This window comes from Oncorhynchus tshawytscha, linkage group LG16 (genome assembly GCF_018296145.1).
Source record: "Oncorhynchus tshawytscha isolate Ot180627B linkage group LG16, Otsh_v2.0, whole genome shotgun sequence".
Taxonomy (NCBI): Eukaryota; Metazoa; Chordata; class Actinopteri; order Salmoniformes; family Salmonidae; genus Oncorhynchus; species Oncorhynchus tshawytscha.
The window spans coordinates 28,884,226-28,910,657 of NC_056444.1; the positions used below are offsets into that span (position 1 = coordinate 28,884,226).

The window sequence follows — 26,432 nt, forward strand, 5'->3', positions numbered from 1 at the left end:
GCATATTTTAACACAGGGTTAACACCTAACAATCACGTTGTGCATTTTAAAAACACTTTTTACAAGAGCTTTGTAGCGATTGTCGTCTGGGGAAGGAGTGGAGGACCAAGGTGCAGCGTGGTAAGTGTTCATATTTTAAATATTTTAATGAACATTGAAAACAAAATAATAAACAACCAACGAACAGTCCTCTAAGGTGCAACACAACACTAAACAGAAAATAACCACCCACAAAACACAAAGTACCCCCCCCAAGGTGCGGACTCCGGCCGCAAAACCTGAACCTATAGGGGAGGGTCTGGGTGGGTGTCTGTCCGCGGTGGCGGCTCTGGCGCGGGACGTGGACCCCACTCCACCATAGTCTTTCTCCTCCTCCTTAACCGCCTCCGTGGCCTCTTAAGAGCGGCGACCCTCACCGCCGACCTCGGACTGGGGACCCTAGCCACGGGTCCCGAATGGACGGGAGATTCCGGCAACGCCGGAGTGAAGGACGACTCCAGCAGCGCCGGACAGGCGGGAGACTCCGGTGGCGCCGGGGGGAAGGGCGATTCCGGAATTGCTGGCGTGACAGGCGGCTCTGGCAGCTCCTGGCTGACTGACTGCTCTGGCAGCTCCTGGCTGACTGACGGCTCAGAACAGAATGGCGGCTCTGGCGGCTCAGGACAGACTGGAGGCTCTCGCAGCTCAGGACAGACTGACGGCTCTGGCAGCTCAGGACAGACTGGCGGCTCTGGCAGCTCTGGCAGCTCAGGACAGACGGGAGACTCTGGCAGCGCTGTGCAGGAGGACGGCTCTGACAGAGCTGGACAGGCGGGAGCACCTGTAGGGAGAAGACGGAGAGACAGCCTGGTGCGGGGGGCTGCCACCAGAGGGCTGGTGTGTGGAGGTGGCACCGGATAGACCGGACCGTGAAGGCGCACTGGAGCTCTTGAGCACCGAGCCTGCCCAACCTTACCTGGTTGAATGCTCCCCGTAACCAGGCCAGTGCGGCGAGGTGGAATAGCCCGCACTGGGCTGTGCTGACGAACCGGGGACACCATGTGTAAGGCTGGTATCATGTACACCGGCCAGAGGAGACGCACTGGAGACCAGATGCGCTGAGCCGGCTTCTTGGCACCTGGCTCGATGCCCACTCTAGCCCGGGCGATACGAGGCGCTGCAATGTACCGCACTGGGCTATGCACATGCACCAGGGACACCGTGCGCCTCACGGCATAACACGGTGCCTGCCCGGTCCCTCTCGCTCTCTGGTAAGCATGGGGAGTTGGCTCAGGTCTCCTACCTGACTTAGCCACACTCCCCATGTGCCTCCACCCAATAATTTTTGGGCCTTCTCTCGGGCTTCCTACCGTGCTGCCGTGCTGCCTCCTCATACCACTGCCTCTCAGCTTTTGCTGCCTCCAGCTAAGCCTTGGGGCGGTGATATTCTCCAGCCTGTGCCCATGGTCCCTTGCCGTCCAGAATCTCCTCTCATGTCCAGGAGTCCTGAGATTCCGGCCGCTGCTGCTGCTGCCCGTTACCACGCTGCTTGGTCCTTTCTTGGTGGGTGGTTCTGTAGCGATTGTCGTCTGGGGAAGGAGAGGAGGACCAAGGTGCAGCGTGGTAAGTGTTCATATTTTAAATATTTTAATGAACACAGCAAACAAAACAATAAACGAACAGTCATGTAAGGTACAACACTAAACAGAAAATAACCACCCACAAAACATAATGGAAAACAGGCTACCTAAATATGGTTCTCAATTAGGGACAACGATTGACAGCTGCCTCTGATTGAGAACCATACCAGGCCAAACACAGAAATAGAAAATAATAGACAAACTAACATAGACAACCCACCCAACTCACGCCCTGACCATACTAAAACAAAAGACAAAACAAAGGAACTAAGGTCAGAATGTGACAGGCTAGGCCCTGTTGCTACCTCATATCCCAGCGATAATACCTTTGTTTTTAGATACAACAGTCATGAAACCTCTAACACAATACATTAATTGGACTTTTGGACCTCACTTGCTTATCACTTTTCCATGTGGTTTCTTCCTTCACAGACTCCATGAAGTGAAAAAGCTAGGTGTTCCATGAGAGAGGGAGGAGGAGGAAGAGGAGAGGAAAAGACCACTGTGCTGTTACCTATGTAGCGAGCCCTGCTAGCAGCATGACATCAAGGCCAAAGACAAGAAAGAGAAAGATGAGGATCAAAATGAATAAGCAGCTAGCCTTACCTTGACTCTCCCTTCGAACAGCACAAGCTGTTTCATGATGCCATCTCTCTCTGTAGCACCACCTAGATATTATTTAAGAAATAGTATGTGTCTGAAATAGTACCGGATTCCCTTTATAGTGCACTACTTTTGGAGCAGTGGAGGCTGCTGAGGGGGAGGATGGCTCATAATAATGACTGGAACGGAAGCGAATAGAATGGCATCAAACACATGGTTTCCATGTATTTGATACGATCCCACCTATTCAGCTACAGACATTAACATGAGACCGTCCTCCCCAATTATTGTTATACGAGCTTATTCATCAGATGGATCCCAGAACTTTACATTACTTCTAATGCTATTTTAGACCAGGACGTGAAGTTATAGGTAGCAAGCCACTTAATAATTGTTTGTATTTTTTTAATTCTGCCATCATGTGGCAACCAATTTGTCTTCTTAAATTGCTGGTCTACTATGATGTCATACCACCTCATCCGTGTGATGCAAAAGCTATATAATTAGAGATCACATCCTTACCCTTAGGGGAGCAATGAACCTACATCCTACACTGACTCCATTAGTGGCCCATAGCTACCATTTCCTTACCGATAATAGCAAACCATAACTCATGTTTTCATAGCAGGCATATGGTAGCTCTTGTTCATCATGAAGTACATCCAGGACATTGGATCTCCGGATCTTACCCCTGAAACCGAGCAGAATTCCAGTTTCTCTCCCTTCCATTGAGAAAGAATGAGACCTGAGGTAACTGAAATGATACGGATTGTCATCATGATCGCTGCCATTGAGAGCCAATATTTATTCCCAGCTGCTGTAAGGAGGCTAAACCTGATCTCACCATCGCCACCATCAGTTTCTCTATCTCTCCTTGAGAAACAATGGGACCTGAGGAAACCCAGAGTAAAATGTACATTTGAAAAGTTTTTCCCTCACTTGAAAAAGAAAATCCCACATATGGAACTTTTTCCCCAAGCATTTATTTTTCACAATTTCCGTCTAGTCTCCCATCCAGGGACCGACCAGGATCAACCATGTTTAGCTTTAGAGGCAAAGCAAACCAGTAGTGGGATGCAGGGTGCTATGTTGCTGGAATTAATGAGATAAAACTTGCTGGAAAGTAGGAAGCGAAAGCAAAGGCCAGGGTAACATAACGAATGCTCAGTGGCAACTTTAGAATGTAAACCTTGGTGGGGCAAAACATTTAAATAAATGTTTATGCATGCCAACAAAACCACAATACAACACTAAACAATACCTTCATTGCACTATAATGGTGACAAAAGGTGCTCACAAACTGTTAGGGCCTACATAACAGCAGACTCCCATCAGCAGTCCCCACACCTTCCCACTGCTACACCTGGCTATCAGCGGCGCCTTGTCTGGCAGCGAAACAGTTAATTCAGCCTCCTTTACTGCCTTTGAATAATTACCCCTCTTGGAGCCCACTACCGGGATCGATTTGACAACATCCGGTGAAATTGCAGAGTGCGAAATTCAAATGACAAAAATCCTAATATTAAACATTTATGAAAATACAAGTGTCAAACATAATTTAAAAGCTTAACTTCTTGTTAATCCAGGTGCTTTGTCAGATTTCAAAAAGGCTTTACGGCGAAAGCACATCATGTGATTATCTGACAGAGCCCCCACAAAAAAGCATTACATACATTTCCAACCAAGCGGAGGCGTCACGAAAGTCAGAAATAGCGATAAAATAAATCACTTACCTTTGAAGATCTTCATCTGGTTGCAATCACAAGGGTCCCAGCTATATAACAAATGGTCATTTTGTTAGATAAAGTCCTTCTTTATATCCCAAAAAAGTCTGTTTAGTTGGTGCGCTTGACTCAGTAATCTACCGGTTGCCCTCGTTCAAAATGCATACAAATGAATCCCGTAAGTTACCAATAAACTTCTTCCAAACAAGTCAAACAATGTTTATAATCAATACTCAGCTACCCTAATATGTAAATAAACTATCAAATTTAAGACAGAGAATAGTATTGCCATTACCGGAGATAAATAACGAAGCGCGCACCCTCACCGGAACACGCTACAAACACTACAGCCAAAATGGGAGCCACTTACAAAAACTAAAAATTCTAGCTAATTTTTCAAAAAACAAGCCCGAAACTCTTTCTAAAGACTGTTGATATCTACTGGAAGCTCTAGGAACTGCAATCTGGGAGGTATTCCTTTTATATTCCCATTGACAGCCATAGCAATCAGGGGTGAGGTGAAAAATAATAATTCTGGATGGATTGTCCTCGGGTTTTCGCCTGCCATATGAGTTCTGTTATACTCACACACATTATTATAACAGTTTTGGAAACTTTAGAGTGTTTTCTATCCAATACTACCAATTACATGCATATCCTAGCTTCTGAGCCTGAGTACTTGGGCACCTCATTCATCCAAACTTCCAAAAACTGCCCCCTATCCCTAAGAAAACATAGCTGATATGGCTGACTTGCCTCAACAAATGTAGTTTCTACTGAAAATTGAGATGTACAACCTATGACTTACGGGGACAACGATTAGTAATTGTATAAGTGTGCTTTGTTCACCATTGTGCTGCTGATTATTGTTCCAATGTCCATTGGTCGTGTGAGTACCTGTGCTATGTTTTGGCTTTCATGCCACGTGTATTGTGCAGATGATTACCGGTTTTGTCCAGTGTGATAATCATTGTGCGTTTGTTATTTATTTGAGGTACTCCTCTCTCTTTTGTTTGGGTTTCAACCCTGTGTTTTGTATAGTGCTTGTTTGGTCTTCGTCCCTGTGCCTTTACATGGCACGCTGTAATTTGGGTAAATAAAAAACTCTATTACGCATTCCTGCGCCTGTCTCCTGACCCTTTATACCAACGTGACAATGTTTTTAGGCCATACAGTGTTAGTTTACATTTACTTTGTTTACAAACATTGGAGTAAAAGCACATGCAAGTGAAACTGCAAATATGATTTTTACTTTCACATGTGGAATTGGAAGTTAAACAATCAAATGTGCTGTTTCATATGTGAAAAACCTTTACATGTGAAAATCTCACTTTCCCATGTGGAATCGCAAGTTCACATGTGAAAAACAATCATGTGTAAAAAATCTAATATGAAGTTTCTTATGTGAAAACGCAAAAAAGTTTTTTACATAAGAAACTGCAAATTAGATTTTTACACAAGATTGTTTTACACATGTCAAACTGCAATTCACACAAGGTGAAAACATGTTATTCTCCTCACATGTGAAACGATGGCGTTAACGTGTGACCTGAAATTGTACATGTGAAAATATGGTTTCACATGAGAAATGTAAGCTCAACATGTGAAAATAGCTATTTCACATATGAACATTTAAGGCCTGTCACAACCAATCAGTCCAGAGGCTGAGGCTCATGTGTCATATTCATGCTCCATTGCCCATGCAGTCTTTCCCCCCACTTCTGCTCCTTGAGTGCAGTACAGAGGGGTAATAGCAGACAAGGCCCATTATCCAACATATGTGTTGGGTACAAGGACCATGCAATGGAGTGGGTGGTGGATGAAATTGAGAGAATCCTAAATTCCATGGTTATGTAGTTGCTGGGTAAGTGCATTAGATGCTTTCTTAAAACCTAGACTTACTGCTGTAGCCCCAGATCCAGAAATTATTTTTCTGGGTAGGTTGTATTGTGGTCTGGACAGAATTTCCACTGTGTTAACGTTACACCTAGGGTTGCAAAATTCCTGGAACTTTCAATAAATTCCCTGGTTTTCCCGGAATATCAGTTGGAGGATTTCTGGAATAAGCAGGAAATCTGGAAGGATTTCTGGAAATCCAGGGAATTTATTGAAAGTTATCAGAATTTTGCAACCCTAGTTATACCTCGCCAAGTTAGTCTTGTTGGTCTAGCATCCTTAACACTTGTGTAGGCAACCTTAATACCAGTAGATGCATCATTATCATACTGTATAGTTGAGGTACTGTTGCTATGGTTGTTTGCAGTATAGTGTTGATATCACTTCATACATAAGCACGGGTCGTGATGAATGCGAGACATGCACAGTCTTCACAATAAAGACGTGCGATAGATGTACTAGTCAGTCCCATTTCCCATCTGAATTCAATTTAGTTCTGTGTATTCATGTGTGCGTTTTCAATCAAAACATGCTTTTTCTACCCCCTCGCTCTCCTTTGCTGGCACACTGATTGCTTTCTGTGGAGAGGTCAGATTATCCCCCTTCACATACTGGCTCACATACTCACATACTGGCTTTAGAGAAAGGAGCGTAAAATGTTTATTTTCAGCTGAGGAATAGTAAAGATGGGATCAGTTAATACAGTATTTCAATTACAGCGTGTCTAAAGCAGAATTCCCCTTTGTTACATCGAGAGTGTGGTTCTATTTGCAAAAATATGATTCGGAGATAATCGACTCTGAGAAAATCCACATTATTGCAATTCATTTTTTTCCCTGCCAAGAACTTTCCTTTCGTTTGAAACAAAAATGAAAAAAAATCCAATGGTGGTGAATAGCCCACTTATGATGCCCACTGTAGGTATGAATTTACCTTTGGTGGGTGCGTTTCAGTGGTAAAGCTAAAGAAATTGACTGTAGACAAAAGTCAAGGAGTGAAGTTGGGGGAGGTGCATCTGCGACAGCCTAAAGTCGGTCACTGATGTGGTTTTCCAAATGCAAGGCTCAGATCAATACGGCAGTGTTTCCATTGTTTATATTGTCAAAATAAACATGTCTCCATCCCCCATATCACACACTCACAAACTGAAATCCTATCCCACTGGGCACTCACTGGTTGAATCAACATAGTTTCTACGTCATTTCAATTAAATTACTTTGAACCAATGTTGAATAGACATTGAATTGACGTTTGTGCCCAGTGGGATGTGTGTACATTGTATAATCAATTAGTGAGATTAGCCTTAAATATCACATTCATTTGTATCAACTGTATGATTAGCAGCAAAGTTGGTTCCTGATTCAGTCTTCAGACATCTCTTTGTGACATTTGTTTAGGTCAAACAAACAAAAAAGTAATGATATGTTGACAATAGAGCCTTCCACAATGCAGGGCATGGCTGTGATGATGTTGGTGAAGAGCAACTGCAGAAACTGGTAGTCAACTGCAGTCAAAACTTTATGACCTTTGATCACAAGATTTGTGTTAAGTTCATGCAGTGGACATGTAGGCGCAAGTCGGACAATGCAACACACCTTGAAAGTCGGTGACCAGACTTGACAAAAGTGATCGGCTCGAACGCGCCCAGTGTCACCCCAGTCTCTCTCTCTCTCTCTCTCTCTCTTTTTTCTTCCAGCAGCAGGAAGGCGCAATCAGGTCGCATTCTACTCCTCTTCTCATCCTCGTGAAGAGAAGCTAGAACGAAGTGCCGCGCGTGTTTTCTAACCGCACCATGGTGGGAATGACGGAATTGGGGTGCCTTTTCGTCCCGGTGATGATGCTGGTGGGGTTCACCTTGCAAGCGGAAATTAACAACGGGAAAGAGGAGGAGAAAAAGGGGAATTTCATGGAAGACGAGCATTGGCTGTCCACCATTTCACAGTACAGCCGCAAGATCAAGCATTGGAATCGCTTCAGAGACGTAAGTCGCTGTTTTGGTTGATTGAGAGATCTGCCGTAATGCGGTAAACTATATTGATAGGGAAACAGAAGCCAGCGGCACGATTCCGCTTGGCAAACGTCCTAATAACCGGATGCGTTTGCTAGGCTACTCCGATTTTATTTGTCAGATAATATCAAGGGTTTGGTGTCATTGCTTAAGATACACATCTGAAGCGTTTGTGTAGCCAGATGTTATGGTGTTTTTTTCATTGTAAACATTATCTTATGTAAAAAAAAAAAAAAATGTTAGGCGTAATCATTCAGATGGAGCCTAAGATGTTGACCTCAGATATACCCTAGAGGAGTGTAGCCTAGGGTACAGCCTCATTGTGGTCATGGTGCACTGATCTATTGCATTTTCTGGAGAACTGGAGAATGTAGGGTTGCCTATGCAGTCATATCATTATTATACATTTGTAAACACTCAAAGGACCTCTGCAAGGTAACCTACATTTAATTGCGTAACTGCCAAAATAAAGGAAACACCAACAGAAAGCGTCTTAAATATGGCGTTGGGCACCACGAGGCCAAAGAACTGCTTCAGTGCGCCTTCGCATAGATTCTACAAGTGTCTGGACATCTTTTGGGTGGATGCAGCACTATTCTATCACAATAAAAATGTCTATAATTTGGTTTTTTGTTGATGGTGGTGGTGAACGCTGTCTCAGGGACCGCTCGAGCATTTCCCATAAGTGTTCAGTTGGGCTGAGATCTGGTGACTGAGACAAACACAAACCCTTTAAACCCCATATGCTTCTTTGAGACCCCTCTTTCAAAGTCATTTAGATCTCTTCCTCAAGCCATGGTAGACAAAATAATGGCCAACTGGGCATGATGGGATGTTAATTGCTTAATTAACTCAGGAACCACACCTGTATGGAAGCACCTGCTTTCAATATACTTTGAATCCCTCATTTACTCAAGTGTTTACTTTATTTTGGCAGTTACATGTACATGCATGCAATGTATAATGTGTGATTTACACTACTACATAGGTACCTATCTTCAAACCAATACAAGATTGAAAGCGTGTTTTGAAAGCATCATATCAGGATATTTTCTATCACCTAGCCTCACTGTCCATAGGGCCTACCTATTGATACTTTACCATTCTTTGGTATATTATTGGCAGTAGTAATTATGCACATTGCAAATTTGCAATGATTTAGAATGACATTTGTTCCCCTTTAAAGATCCGTCCCCACATTCACCCCTTATACTTATTCCGTCATGCTTTGCACAGGCATTCTGGCCTGCTGTCCTACTGCTAATGACTCAGCCTAGTGTTTGCAAATGATCTGTTACAAACAGAATAGGCACAATGCAACAATGCAATTATAATACAAGTTCTGATCATTGATTGCTGAGGTAATGCAGTTAGCTTTCAACTGAATCCGGCTGTAGCGAATGATTTTAGCCTAAAGGGGCATGTAAATATTGCTTTGTTTACGAATATTGTGTGTGAAATCCTGCTTCCAGTAGTGATTACCAAACATCACAGCAGGGCATTTGCACGGTAATGGAATTTCGTTGAGTCTCAGATTTCTCACTTAGAATGTAACAAAAAACATTGATTTCAAATTAACAAACCATACAACACTAAGCACAAGGAACACTTTAAACAATGTACACAGAAAATGCAACAAAACACATTTTACTGGAAGAACTGTGCAGATGCAAAGTTTGGTAACAGAATTTCTGTCAAATCTCCCTCAGTGTTTTATGACCACGTTTTCCAAAAAACTCAGTTAAATATCGACTCAGAATTAAGATTCAAAGATGTCTGCAGAAAGAATGGGGTGTCAGCTATGACATGACACCTTGAGTTTGAAAACATCTCTTTTGGTATTGAACTACACTAACTGAAGTGGATTTACACCGGGTAACGGAATTGCGGTACGGAATTTCTTCATGGGTCCCTGATCTGTACAACACAGAAATGCATAATTATGGATATGCATGTCATTCTCTTCATGGTGATGTATCCTGAATAGGTACACAAAGGTAGAATTATGCAATATCCTCATTATTTTAATGAGCTCCACCACCAAACCAGACCAAATTTGGTTGGTCCGAACAGGACCAAATCTGAACCAATCATAGACATCTATGTTTCACAAGTTTGGACATCAACGTACAGTACAATACAGCACAGAACAGTAGTGTTCAGTACAGTAGAGTATAGTTCAGTACAGTACATTTTAGTGTACTCAAGTCTAGTGTGTGCTGAACGATTATCTACTCTATTCTACTGTACTGAACTATAATCTACTCTATTCTACTATACTGAAAAATAATCTACTCTGTGTAGCGAAATGCTTGTGCTTCTAGCTTTGACAGTGCAGTAATATCTAACAAATTACATAACATATACCCAATACACACAGATCTAAGTAGGAATGAATATATACATATGGACGAGTGATGTCGAGATCTATGATTGATTCAGATTTGGTCCTGAACATGGATGTCTATGTTTGGGCCGAATGAAGGCCGGTCCAGACGTTTGTAGACGTTGAAATCAAGGCTAGACCAAAAAATGACATCTGTGAGCGATGAAATCAAAGTTTCAAGTGTATTTAGTTGTATGTACAGGATACACATGGTATACACCAGCCAATGAAATGCTTACTTGCAGCTTCCTTCTGGACAATGCAACAACAATAAGAAATAATAAAATATAAGAATACCAACCAAAAGTAAATGGCTCAGTAGAAGAGAATAAACATTTTACCAAAACTATAATACAGGAAGGCACAATTTATAGTCCAATATTTACACGTTTTGGGGAGTTGGGAGGGGGGGCAATTGTTTCAATCATAATAAAAGTCTGGTAGCAGCAGTTGTGATGTGTGTGTGTGTGTGTGTGTGTGTGTGTGTGTAGCATGAATGTACTGTATATGTGTGAGTGAGCGCATGTGTGCTAAGGTGCGGAGAATCAGATCAGGTGGTCAGTCCAGTTCGGTGCTCAGTGAGTGAGGATGCTAGTTACAGTAAATGGAAAGAGAGGGGTCTCATGGGTAGGTGTCAGTAAGGGAGAGGTGACATAAATTGGAGAGAGGAAAAAAAGAGCGAGGTTGGGGATGTCCAGCCTTTTCACACTCGTGCTTTGACCACCAGATGACAGAAAGAGAGAGAAAAAAAACAGTAGGGCCCTATAAAATCAGTTGTTTCCCAAAATCAATTTTCTCCATTTTGTTTTTCTAGGTTTGTTTCCCCCTGTTTTTAAGGTTTTCACTCTCAAAACGGTTTACACTCTTTTAATAGTAAAACAACTTCATTGGATGTTCTTAATCCACATCAGAAGACTACTTTTGAGGTCTGGAAAAATGTGGATAAATTTATATTTTTGGCCTCCCAGGTGGTGCAGTGGTCTAGGGCACTGCATCACAGTGCTAGCTGTGCCACCAGAGACTCTGGGTTCACGGCCAGGCTCTGTCGCAGCCGGCCGCGACTGGGAGGTCCGTGGGGCGACTCACAATTGGCCTAGCGTCGTCCGGGTTAGGCCGGTAGGGATATCCTTATCTCATCCGCCACCAGCGACTCCTGTGGCGGGCTGGGCGCAGTGCACGCTAACTAAGGTTGCCAGGTGCACGGTGTTTCCTCTGACACATTGGTGCGGCTGGCTTCCGGGTTGGATGCGTGCTGTGTTAAGAAGCAGTGCGGCTTGGTTGGGTTGTGTTTTACTACGAAATTGGGGAGAAAAAAGGGGGTAAAATAAAATGAATAAAAAACCCACAAATTATATTATTTTTGAGTGAGCACCTAACAAGAGGCTGTTTGCAATGTTTTCTTATAGCACACACACACGTGATGGTAGAGTTTGCAAAAACAAATAATCATAATATCATTCTGCCAGGTAAGCATAGGCTACTTTGTAGTTCTATTTAATTGAGAAGGTTTTTGGTTTTGGTAAAGCCTTTCCATCTACCAGAAGATGTTTTATTAGTATCATCGCTAACGGCTACATGATGTGGTAGCTGCGTACACCGCACATAGACAGGGGAAATTCTCCTTGCCTCTTCAGAAAGTTGCAGGAAATACCGAATCACTGATGCATTCTATTCATGTCTTATGATTAACTTGGGTAAATGAATACATGTTCAATACATTTAGTTGATTCCCTACCAAGTTCAAAGTTTTACACTGTTGAATTCCATTTTATTGTCTGGACTTTATAGGGCCCTAAAACAGTTCAGCTGAACATAACAGTATGCCAGTGGAAGAGAGGACAGTAGCAGGTGACCCAACTGTGGTTTGTGACAACTATGATTTCCCATTGCAGTCAATTCAATTGCAGATATTCAGTTACAGATTTTTCTGAATTTAGTTTTAATCACTTAATAATTCATAAACAAAATGTATATCAGTAAAAACACTAGCTAATTGATAGGTCTACCTTTACTTGTTACTTCTGTGAACTTGTATTATTCTTCCTCCTCACAAGGGAACATATATAACATATATGCCGGGAGTCAGGAAACGGAAGCAGAAGATGATTTTAATAAAGAACGAAAGCAAGTGAACAATGTGTGTGTATGTGTATATATATATATATATATGCTAAAAAAAAATACTCTTAGCATTTATTTGAAATCCAATTTGACATGCTCCTATGCACTACACGTTGGTCCTTTTACATGGACATGACCAGCATTACTTGGATGAGAGGCCTGTTGTATTATGTTCCAACCTTATAGGCCTATTTCATGATTATATTCATTGAGAATCTTGTTAAGATTAGTGTTAGTTGATCCCATATCTAGATTGAAGGATCGACTTCATTGGAGCATACAATACATGCTTTTTTCTGAGTTGATTATTGGATTGAAATGTTACAATAAATACTATAATAAATATCCTTATTTTGTATGAAGGAAATAGCCAAGCCCCTCCATGTCCAAAATAATTCTGCCATACTGTGTCAATAGTGTCATATTGTAATCATTCTAAATAAAACCCTCTGCTATATGACAAAAATGTCAACAAAATCTATTATCGCACAAAAATGACAAATCCCCACTTCCCAAGTATGTCTAACTAAGCTTCTATATCATTGTTATGCAAATAGTTAAACACTTTTTGATGCAATTATGAAATGTTCCCAACCCCAGTAAAGCAGGTATATGTGTCTAAATTGTCTTCCCTGCTGTCCCGGTTAGACATACACACACGCATAGACATACACACACACGCATAGACATACACACACACGCATAGACATACACACACACGCATAGACATACACACACGCATAGACATACACACACACGCATAGACATACACACACACGCATAGACATACACACACACGCATAGACATACACACACACGCATAGAGACGCACACACACACAGAGACATGCACACACACACATAGACATACACACACGCATAGACATACACACACACGCATAGACATACACACACATACACACACAAATAGACATACACACACACGCATAGACATACACACACACGCATAGACATACACACACACGCATAGACATACATACACACACACGCATAGACATACACACACACACACGCATAGACATACACACACACGCATAGACATACACACACACGCATAGACATACACACACACGCATAGACATACACACACACGCATAGACATACACACACACACGCATAGACATACACACACACATACACACACACGCATAGACATACACACACACGCATAGACATACACACACACGCATAGACATACACACACACGCATAGACATACACACACACGCATAGACATACACACACACGCATAGACATACACACACACGCATAGACATACACACACACGCATAGACATACACACACACGCATAGACATACACACACACGCATAGACATACACACACACGCATAGACATACACACACACGCATAGACATACACACACACACGCATAGACATACACACACACGCATAGACATACACACACACACGCATAGACATACACACACACACGCATAGACATACACACACACACGCATAGACATACACACACACGCATAGACATACACACACACGCATAGACATACACACACACGCATAGACATACACACACACGCATAGACATACACACACACACACGCATAGACATACACACACACACGCATAGACATACACACACACACGCATAGACATACACACACACGCATAGACATACACACACACACGCATAGACATACACACACACGCATAGACATACACACACACGCATAGACATACACACACACACAGGCATAGAGACACACACGCATAGACATATACACACACACGCATAGACATACACACACACACAGGCAGACATAGACACACACACGCATAGACATACACAAACAAGACATACACACACACGCATAGACATACACACACACGCATAGACATACACACACACACAGGCGACATACACACACACACGCATAGACATACACACACACACAGGCGCATAGACATACACACACACGCACATACACACACACGCATAGACATACACACACACGCATAGACATACACACACACGCATAGACATACACACACACGCATAGACATACACACACACGCATAGACATACACACACACGCATAGACATACACACACACGCATAGACATACACACACACGCATAGACATACACACACACACACGCATAGACATACATACACACACACGCATAGACATACACACACACACATACACACACACGCATAGACATACACACACACGCATAGACATACACACACACGCATAGACATACACACACACGCATAGACATACACACACACGCATAGACATACACACACACGCATAGACATACACACACACGCATAGACATACACACACACGCATAGACATACACACACACGCATAGACATACACACACACGCATAGACATACACACACACGCATAGACATACACACACACGCATAGACATATACACACACACGCATAGACATACATAGACACACACGCATAGACATACACACACACACACGCATAGACATACACACACACGCATAGACATACACACACACGCATAGACATACACACACACACGCATAGACATACACACACACGCATAGACATACACACACACGCATAGACATACACACACACGCATAGACATACACACACACGCATAGACATACACACACACGCATAGACATAGACATACACACACGCATAGACATACACACACACGCATAGACATACACACACACGCATAGACATACACACACACACGCATAGACATACACACACACGCATAGACATACACACACACGCATAGACATACACACACACGCATAGACATACACACACACGCATAGACATACACACACACGCATAGACATACACGCACACGCATAGACATACACGCATAGACACACACGCATAGACATACACACACACGCATAGACATACACACACACGCATAGACATACACACACACGCATAGACATACACACACACGCATAGACATACACACACACGCATAGACATACACACACACGCATAGACATACACACACACGCATAGACATACACACACACGCATAGACATACACACACACAGGCGCATAGACACACACACATACGCATAGACATACACACACACACAGGCGACATACACACACACATAGACATATACACACACACGCATAGACATACACACACAGGCGCATAGAGAGACACATACACGCATAGACACAAACAATCGCATAGAGATACACACACACGCATAGACACACACACACAGGCGCACATAGAGACACATACACGCATAGACATACACACACACACAGGCACACATAGAGACACACACGCATAGACATACACACACACACAGGCGCATAGATACACACACACGCATAGACATACACACACACGCATAGACATACACACACACGCATAGACATACACACACACACGCATAGACATACACACACACACGCATAGACATACACACACACACGCATAGACATACACACACACGCATAGAGACGCACACACAGGCGCACATAGAGAGACACATACACGCATAGAGACACAAACAATCGCATAGAGATACACACACATGCATAGACACACACACACATACACACACACTCATAGAGACACACATGCATAGAGGCATAAACACACATGCATATAGGCATACACACACATGCATAGAAACACACACATGCATAGAAGCACACACACACACACACACCAGAGTACTCTCCTGGCGAAGCAGGATTAAGTTTAGATATATGTCCTCTGGAACTGTATTGTAGAAATAATGAAATTGTGGGCATGAAGATTAAGTATGAATTACAGTGGGATTATTATGATGGGCCTGGATGGGTGCTGCTGTGTCTTTACACGGGCAGTGGCACACACACACACACACACACAAACCGATGGAATCTGAACACAACCCTGCACACATCACAACCATCCCCCACATGCTCCTTTTTTGTTGAAAATTTTAAAAAACTTTTCAGGGAAAAAAGCTCAGCTCTTCTCAGTGGGTTTGCCGTCCAGTAGAGTTAAGATTTCTCTTTTCCTCAGTTTGAAATCAAACCCCAGATGAGGCACAAACAGAGACCACAGCTCTGCCTGCATGGCCTGAATGAAGGAGTTTATGTATTTTTCTCTCTGAAGATTTGGTGGATTACTGTGTATGATGTCAGAGGTGACATGGAATATCTTTGTGGTTGCCATTCCCGGAGGGAGGTGTGGGTGTGTGTGTGACGGTTTGTTTGTGTTTGTGGGGGAATCTTGTGTGTGATGTGTATATTTAAAGGGGGAAAAGTGCTGATATGTCTCTGGTGATGTTGACAGAAGAAACATCAGAGGCAGCGCATCACAGAACTCCCTAGGGATCGCCAATAGCAACCTCTTTGATGTCAGTGTGCAGCCGTAGCAACGGAGGTCCTCTGAAATGGGCCTGAAAGTAACTCGTTTCAGGGGGGGGTAGAGTTGTAAAGTGTATGGTGGAGTGGTAAAGTACATCCAGTTTGCAGCACGGACTTTGGGCCGAGGACATCTCCATAATCCAGGATGGGTAGTATTGTCATTTGGAACAGGATGTGTTTAGCAGAGTGTGTGAATGAGATTTGTTCCGGTAGGGAAAGCCTATTCTGGACTTGACCTTTGCTTGAAGACTTTTGATGTGTGTGTGTGGAATGATAGTGCCCTGTCCAGCCAGATTCCCAGGGATTTGTATGAGCCCATCTAGTGAGTAGATGTCAAGGGGAGGGTTGATGTGCGTTTTCCTTTTGTTTTGTTTGTGTTCATTATAACATACAGGTAAGTGCCAAAATAATGGAAACACTTAAATGAGGGATACAAAGTAGATTGAAAGCAGGTGCTTCCACACAGGTGTGTTTCTGAGTTAATTAAGCAATTAACATCCCATTATGATTAGGGTCATGTATAAAAATGCTGGGCAGACCATTATTTTGGCTATTATTTTGGATACCATGGCTATGCCCCCTTAGGATGACAACGCTCCCATTCACAGGGCACGAGTGGCCACTGAATGGTTTTATGAGCATGAAAATAATGTCAACCATATGCCATGGCCGTCTCAGTCACTAGATCTCAATCTAATTGAACAGTTATTGGAGATTTTGGCGCCTGTGACAGCGTTTTTCACCACCATTTAACAAAGCACCAAATTATGGACTTTCTCGTGGAAGAATGGTGTCACATCCCTCTAATAGAGTTCCAGACACTTGTCATAGATTCTACAAGGCGCATTGAAGCTGTTCTGGCTCGTGGTGGCCCAATACCCTATTAAGACGCTTCATGTTGGTGTTTCCGTTATTTTGGCAGTTACCTGTACGTTTAGTATCATTACAGGGAAAGATGATGGATTCATCAATACCTTCCTTATTATCCATATGGATAATGATACAGTATCATTTGAGTGTTATACACTCTCCTCAGTCCTCAAATTAAGCATTAGTCTGAATCTCCATGCAGCTGATGAGATAATCAGACTACTAATGATTTTACTCCTATGAACCCTGACCTGAGCTGCATGAAACATTGGTTCATTACGTCAACCCCAATAACCAAATGGTTAGAGGACCCATAATCAGAGGATGTATGTGTGTTCAAATAGGCTCCAGAGGAATGTGTATTCTCTGCTGCAATATATTGGTTTACTCCGAATATACAGTATTATACTTTATTCACTATTGTTGTTTCCCATGATGTCTTTGAAGAGAAATAAAATACAAAAAAAGGCTAACAAAACCAGAAAAGGAGTTCATTGGGTATTTTTCAGGATATAATTTGGTTAATCTATGAAGGGTCGCCCATGATGCTATCTAATAAGACAAATTAGTAAAATTGGCGTTGACTCACTATGTCCTTTTGAGGGGAAGAATGTTGAATTTTAATGCAACAATGTTTTTTCCAATCATCAAAGAGGCAGAACATAAATAAACAAATATACACACACTGTACATACCCACACAAACAAACATATTTATACATGAATATTCTATATTTATTCTTCTCCTCTTTCAAGTATAAGACCCACGGTACAGTATGCATTGGATAGAGTGTGGATGACGGCTGTTTTGTATTCGATAAAAATAGCCATCACCACTCCACACTTCAATCAATCCAATCCCCATCATTGAAAAGACAAGGCGATTAGATGTAACAATTACCGTCAACAACTACATTTAATACATCCAATCCTTTAATCTGACAGACAGGTGCACTGGACAATTCTTCATTCCACTAATGCATCCAGGCTGGAAATCCCAAAACAAAGGAAAACACAATAATGATGATTGGCTGCTGGAGGAAGCCATTGTGGTTTAAAGGCCTTACAGTGTCACGAGTCCCATTGAGAAGACCACCCTTTGACTGAAGTCTTACAATTTAATTTCATGTCTTGATTTGACGATGTGAGTGATTTATAATTTAAAGAACATTTCATCTCCCATCTCTAAATAGACTTAATTCATCCTTGAATATTATTCTTAACTTCTTCTATTCAGCAGTATCTCTATATTCCTGGTGTAGTGTCTTCTGTACCCTAGCGTGATTCACAGTTGAGTCAATATGCTGTATCCCCTGGCCTCCTTTTCAAATGACCGTTATGATGATGAGAAAATCAATTAGAACTCCATGTTCTATTTGAACTCTGTTACTGCAGATCAAACGGACACCGAAAGAGGCTGTTGATCCAGCAAATGTCTCCAACTCCCCTTTTCCACCCAGGTTTCACAGTCACACAAACTGGTCAAAATGTTAATATGTTAAGATGTTTAATGCAACTCCATTACAGGGCTGATGAGCTATGACGGCTGATATTAGTCTATCAACCTGGATCAAACTCAGATAGGAACATCCAATGAGTCTGGCTGAATCTCAAATGGCACCCTGTTCCCTATTTAGTGCACTACTTTGGACCAGGGCCCATAGCTCTACATAGACAATAGGGTACTATTTGGGATGCTGCCTCTGTCATTGTGCAGCAGCTCACAGGTCAAGCCACCATCTCATCCATCCTTGTAATAATAGGAAATTGGATGGCATGGTTGAAACTGCATGGTTAAACCTGCTTTGTTGAAATTGCAGTGGGTCTGCACATTATGCATAATTTATCTGATTTAGTCTCTGACTGAATACAATTTTATGCTCAACTAACTTCCCCCTATTAATGTCACATTGTGAAGTCACACTTTGGAATCAGTCTGATCAGCCTTGGAGACAGTGCCTGTGTCCCAAATGGCACCCTCCTCCCTACACAGTGCACTACTTCTGAGCAGAGTCCTATGGTGTTTTCTATAGACTGCTAATGAGACCCACCTGTAGGAGAGGATAACACTCATTATTGTTAGGAGAGTGTGTAGTGGCAGCGAAATGCACGCACAGCTGACCTATCCTTAGATCTCTCTCTCCAATTCAGCAGTAGCTCATTAGACCACAGTAGAGGTCCAGGGCTGTGTCACCAGGTCCCTGGTAGCTCATTAGACCACAGTAGCAGTCCAGGGCTGTGCCACTAGGTCCCTGGTAGCTCATTAGACCACAGTAGAGGTCCAGGGCTGTGTCAGCAGGTCCCTGGTAGCTCATTAGACCACAGTAGAGGTCCAGGGCTGTGTCAGCAGGTCCCTGGTAGCTCATTAGACCACAGTAGCGGTCCAGGGCTGTGCCACCAGGTCCCTGGTAGCTCATTAGACCACAGTGTGTCGCCAGGTCCCTGGTCCAGGGCTGTGTCAGGGCTGTGTCCAGGTCCCTGGTAGCTCATTAGACCACAGTAGAGGTCCAGGGCTGTGTCTCCAGGTCCCTGGTAGCTCATTAGACCACAGTAGAGGTCCAGGGATGTGTCGCCAGGTCCCTGGTAGCTCATTAGACCACAGTAGGTCCAGGTCCAGGGCTGTGCTCATTAGACCAGGTCCCTGGTAGCTCATTAGACCACAGTAGAGGTCCAGGGCTGTGTCGCCAGGTCCCTGGTAGCTCATTAGACCACAGTAGAGGTCCAGGGCTGTGTCGCCAGGTCCCTGGTAGCTCATTAGACCACAGTAGAGGTCCAGGGCTGTGTCGCCAGGTCCCTGGTAGCTCATTAGACCACAGTAGAGGTCCAGGGCTGTGTCGCCAGGTCCCTGGCTAGCTCATTAGACCACAGTAGAGGTCCAGGGATGTGTCGCCAGGTCCCTGGTAGCTCATTAGACCACAGTAGAGGTCCAGGGCTGTGTCGCCAGGTCCCTGGTAGCTCATTAGACCACAGTAGAGGTCCAGGGCTGTGTCGCCAGGTCCTTGCCTGCACCTGTTCTTCTTCTACTCCACTTCATTTTTAATGAACAGAAAACATTCTGTGCGTTCACACAAACCTTGCCTCAGTACTTCACACACACACACACACACACCTCCACTTAGTCCCCCAGTCGAAGCCAGGTTGATTAAAAATGCAGGATGGATGGGTAGGTGTGTTTGTGTTTGGTTTGGGCGGTTTGGCTTACCGGGGCGAAGCTCATTATGAAGTTTCAGTGATTTGTGCTTAGAATGTTGTAATTATGGTGTTGTGTTCAGTGTGTTTCTGTGTTTGCAAGCTTGATAATCAAATCAGTTGGATGCAGTTTTGTAGGTGCTCGTGAATCCTTAAAGCTATAAAGCAATGCAAGCAGTTGGCGTGGTGGCCAAAACAACATATAACCTGCTGCTTTGACCTGGGTTCTGAGACAATTATCTTGTTGTTAGTGGTTGCATGACACATGTAGTGTGCTCCCAAATGGCACCCTATTCCCAATCTAGTACACTACTTTTCACTAGACCTCTAGTAGAGAATAGGATGCCATTTGAGTTGCAACCATTCACACTCTCAGACGAAACAAAACACACAAAACAAAGGTTATTTGATGAACGCCAATCATGGCACCTGTTCCTCTTCTTTGATTTTGATATAACAAACACCCGCCCCTTCAGTCCTCCGAACCAGAAAGTGTTAGGGCCACACTGTACAGTGAAAACGGAACCCATGGGCCTTGTTGTGTTCTGCTGCACTACCCAAGTTCACCACTAGTGACATACATGCATTATAACAGAGTGCATCTGGAAAGTATTCAGACCCCTTTTTTCACATTTTGTTACGTTACAGCCTTATTCTAAAATGGATCAAATTGTTTCCCCCCCTCATCAATCTACACACAAAAAAACATAATGACAAAGCAAAAACTGGTTTTTAGATACATTTTTGTGCACATTTATAGAACTTAAATATAACATTTACATAAGTATTCAGACCCTTTACTCAGTACTTTGTTGAAACACATTTGGCAGCAATTACAGACTCAAATCTTCTTGGGTATGATGCTACAAGCTTGGCACACCTGTATTTGGGGAGTTTATCCCATTCTTCTTTGTAGATCCTCTCAACCTCTGTCAGGTTGAATGGGGAGTGTTGCTGAATAGCTATTATCAAGTCTCTCCAGAGATGTTCAAGTCCGGGCTCTGGCTGGGCCTCTTAAGGGCATTCAGAAACTTGCCCCGAAGCCACTCCTGCTTTGTTTTGGCTGTGTGCTTACTGTCGCTGTCCTGTTGGAAGGTGAACCTTCATTCAGGCCAAAGAGTTTAGTCTTGGTTTCATCAGACCAGGGAATCTTGTTTCTCATGGTCTGAGAGTCCTTTAGGTTCCTTTTGGCAAACTCAGCAGGCTGTCATGTGTCTTTTACTGAGGAGTGGCTTCCGTCTGGCTACTACCATAAAGGCCTGGTTGGTGGAGTGCTGCATTGAGATGGTTGTCCTTCTGGAAGGTTCTCCCATCTCCACAGGTGAACTCTGGAACTCTGTCAGAGTGAGCACTGTGTTCTTGGGGACCTTCAATGCTGCAGATATGTTTTGGTACCCTTCCCCAGATCTGTGCCTGGACACAATCCTGTCTCGGAGCTCTAGGGACATTCCTTCGACTTCATGGCTTAATTTTTGCTCTGACATGCACTGTCAACTGTGGAACCTTATATAGACAGGTGTGTGGCTTTCCAAATCATGCCCAATCAGTTGAATTTACCACAGCTGGACTCAATGGAAACAGGATGTACCTGAGCTCAATTTCGAGTCTCAAAGTGAAGGGTCTGAATACTTATGTAAATAAGTATTCTGTAATTTTATTTTTAATACATTTTCAAACATTTCTGAAAACCTGTTTTCGCTTTGTCATTATGGGGTATCGTGTGTAGATTGATGAAGATGAACATTTATTTAATACATTTTTTAAATTAATAATAATAATTAATCAAAAGTAACTTAAGACAATGTGGGAAAAGTCAAGGGGTCTGAATACTTTCCGAATGCACTGTACCTATTACATGTAGAATGGAATAACTAGTGAGATGATGTAGTGATATGTAGAAGAAGAGTATGCATGTGCTGATGATGTATGCTAAGCTTGCTGAGTAAACTTCCCCTTAATTATACCCATTGTGTCCTCATGTTACTGATTCTACTACACAACACCTTGTTCAAATACCTTAGAAATGCATCCTTCCTTGAACTAAGCACAGATTTACAAGTGATTGATAGGTGAAAGCAAGGTTAACATCCTATTGCTTACATCAATCCAACTGAATCCGATATGTGATTACTTCAAGGAGGACAGGAAGGAATGATGGATTTTTTAAATATTCAAACATCAAATCAAGCTTTATTTATACAGCACATTTCAGACATGGAATGCAATGCAATGTGCTTTAGAGGGAAAAACAAATAAAAAAAACAATGAAAATAAAAGCTGAAATATTTACTACACAACAAACATAAGATAAACTGAACAACTAAAAAGCACTCAGAGGAAAAGCAAAACTAAAAAAGTGTTTTAAGATCTCATTTAAATATGCCCACAGTTTCAGCCCCCCTCCGGTTCTCTGGCAGGCTTTTCCAGAGGCTGGGGGCATAATAACTAAAGGCTGCCTCTCCATGCGTCTTGGTCCTAGGCTTTGGAATAGTTAAAAGGCCAGTGCCAGAGGGACCTGTGTTTACAGGTCTTACCTGTGTTTACAGGTCTTACCTGTGTTTACAGGTCTTACCTGTGTTTACAGGTCTTACCTGTGTTTATTACCTGTGTTTACAGGTCTTACCTGTGTTTATTACCTGTGTTTACAGGTCTTACCTGTGTTTATTACCTGTGTTTACAGGTCTTACCTGTTTACAAACTTACATAACTTAAAATCATGTCTGACATGTATTGGGGTGCACATTCGTGGATTGATTTAAAAACCACTAGAAAAATCTTACAAGTAATTCTAAAACTCACAGGCAGCCAGTGCAGAGACCTTTAAAACCGGTGTAATGTGTGCTCTCCGTCTGGTCTTGGTCAGTACCTGTGCTGCAGCATTTTGTATGTTTTTCAGTTGACCATTGTTTTTTGGGGGTAGACCAGACAGGAGAGCATTATAGTAGTTAAGCCTGCTTGTAATAAAAGCATGGATGAATCTCTCTATATCAGCCTGCGAGAGAAACGGCCACACATTGGCAATGTTTGTCACATTACTAATGTGTGATTCAAAATTTCGTTCAGAATCTAAAATTGCACCTAGGTTTTTTAAAACCGGTGTTTTATCTTTATTGACCATGAATTAAAACCTGCGGCCAGATTCTCTCTCTGTGCTTTGGCTCCAACAATAAGTACCTCAGTCTTGTCTTGATTTAGCTGGAGGAAGTTGTGAGCCATCCAAATATTTAAGTCACTAATACAGTCAAACAATTTATCCATGGAGCTAAAATCCTCTGACACAGAAATGCTCACTTGTTTATCGTCTGCGTAGCAGTGAAAATTAATGCTGTGCTTTCTGAAAATGCTGCCGCGAGGTTTTATATATATATATATATTATTACTGTAAACTGAACAGTACCGGACCCAAAAACTAACCTTGTGAAATACCACATTTAATATGTAAACTCAGCAAAAAAAGAAGCGTCCCTTTTTCAGGACCCTGTCTTTCAAAGATAATTCGTAAAATTCCAAATAACTTCACAGATCTTCATTGTAAAGGGTTTAAACACCCATGCATGTTCAATGAACCATAAACAATTAATGAACATGCACCTGTGGAACGGTCGTTAAGACACTAACCGCTAGGTAGGCAATTAAGGTCACAGTTATCAAAGCTTAGGACACTAAAGAGGCCTTTCTCCTGACTCTGAAAAACACCAAAAGAAAGATGCCCAGGGTCCCTGCTCATCTGCGTGAACGTGCCTTAGGCATGTTGCAAGGAGGCATGAGGACTGCAGATGTGGCCAGGGCAATAAATTGCAATGTCCATACTGTGAGACGCCTAAGACAGTGATACAGGGAGACGGGATGGACAACTGATCATCCTCGCAGTGGCAGACCACGTGTAACAGCACCTGCACAGGATCGGTACATCCGAACATCACACCTGCGGAACAGGTACAGGATGGTAACAACAACTGCCAGAGTTACACCAGGAACGCACAATCCCTCCATCAGTGCTCAGACTGCCCGCAATAGGCTGAGAGAGGTTGGACTGAGGGCTTGTAGGCCTGTTGTAAGGAAGGTCCTCAACAGACATCACTGGCAACAACGTTGCCTATGGGCACAAACCCACCGTCTCTGGACCAGACAGGACTGGCAAAAAGTGCTCTTCACTGACAAGTCGCGGTTTTGTCTCACCAGGGGTGATGGTCGGATTTGCGTTCATCGTCGAAGGAATGAGCGTTACAGCGAGGCCTGTACTCTGGAGCGGGATCGATTTTTGAAGGGGAGGGTCCGTCATGGTCTGGGGTGGTGTGTCACAGCATCATCGGACTGAGCTTGTTGTCATTGCAGGCAATCTCAATGCTGTGCGTTACAGCGAAGACATCCTCCTCCCTCATGTGGTACCCTTCCTGCAGGCTCATCCTGACATGACCCCCCAGCATGACAATGCCACCAGCCATACTGCTCGTTCTGTGCGTGATTTCCTGCAAGACAAGAATGTCAGTGTTCTGTCATGGCCAGCGAAGAGCCCGGATCTCAATCCCATTGCGCACGTCTGGGACTTGTTGGATCGGAAGATGAGGGCAAGGGCCATTCCTCATCACAGCAAGAACTGGCAAATCTGGTGCAGTCCATGAGGAGGAGATGCACTGCAGTACTTAATGCAGTTGGTGGCCACACCAGATACTGACTGTTACTTTTGATTTTGTTACTTTTCAATTTCTGTTCGTCACATGTCTGTCGAACTTGTTCAGTTTGTCGCAGTTGTTGAATTTTGTTATGTTCATACAAATATTTACACGTTAAGTTTGCTGAAAATAGATGCAGTTGACAGTGAGAGGACGTTTCTTTTTTTGCTGAGTTTATTTTCTCTGAGTTATGTTTATCAACCGGTTAAATTTAGAACTGGACCGGAGATGCCAACCCTCTTCTCCAGTCTGTCCAGAATGACATCATGGTCAACAGTGTCGAATGCAGCTCTTGAATCTAAGAGTACAAGGACAGAGAGCTGTTTGGCATCTGTGTTGCCTCTAAGATCATTTACCACTTTAAGGCAGTTTCTGTGCTGTGGTGGGCATGAGAACCAGATTGGAATATTCAGGAGATTACTGTTAGGGTCATGCCCAGGAATTATTATTGTAGCCTACTATACCAGCCCTGGATATTGCCCTTGTTCGGACTGTCACAGAAAAGCTGTAGGCCAGGGGTGTCGAACTAATTTTTCCCCGGGGGCCGCATTCAGTCTTCAATGAAGTCCGGAGGGCCGCACTGAAAATGTGTTATATTTACTTGCCCTCAAAATTAGTCCTCTATCAATCCAGCGGGCCGGATTGGACCCCCTCCAGCGGGCCGGATTGGACCCCCTCCAGCGGGTCGGATTGGACCCCCTCCAGCGGGCCCCCCTCCAGCGGGCCGGATTGGACCCCCTCCAGCGGGCCGGGACCCCCTCCAGCGGATTGGACCCCATCCGACGGGCCGGATTGGACCCCTTCCAGCGGCCTGGATTGGGCCCCCTCCAGCGGCCCGGATTGGGCCCCCTCCTCCTGTGCACAGGCTGTATGTTTGACACCCCTGCTCTAGGCATTCAGCTGTTTATTCAATTATCTTGACTATTATTTATTTATA

The 26,432-nt window shown here is 43.3% G+C and overlaps 1 protein-coding gene across 2 annotated transcripts in view; it reads left to right on the plus strand.

Moving 5' to 3' along the window:
- The first annotated feature begins 7,512 nt into the window (after positions 1 to 7,512).
- Positions 7,513 to 26,432, plus strand: part of LOC112247198 (testican-2) — a 77,859-nt gene continuing 58,939 nt past the window's right edge. For both annotated transcript variants that reach the window (XM_042299064.1, XM_042299065.1), the window contains exon 1: positions 7,513 to 7,823. In XM_042299064.1, the coding sequence (XP_042154998.1) occupies positions 7,635 to 7,823 (189 nt within the window). In that variant the 5' untranslated portion in view covers positions 7,513 to 7,634. The remainder of the gene's footprint in view (positions 7,824 to 26,432) is intronic.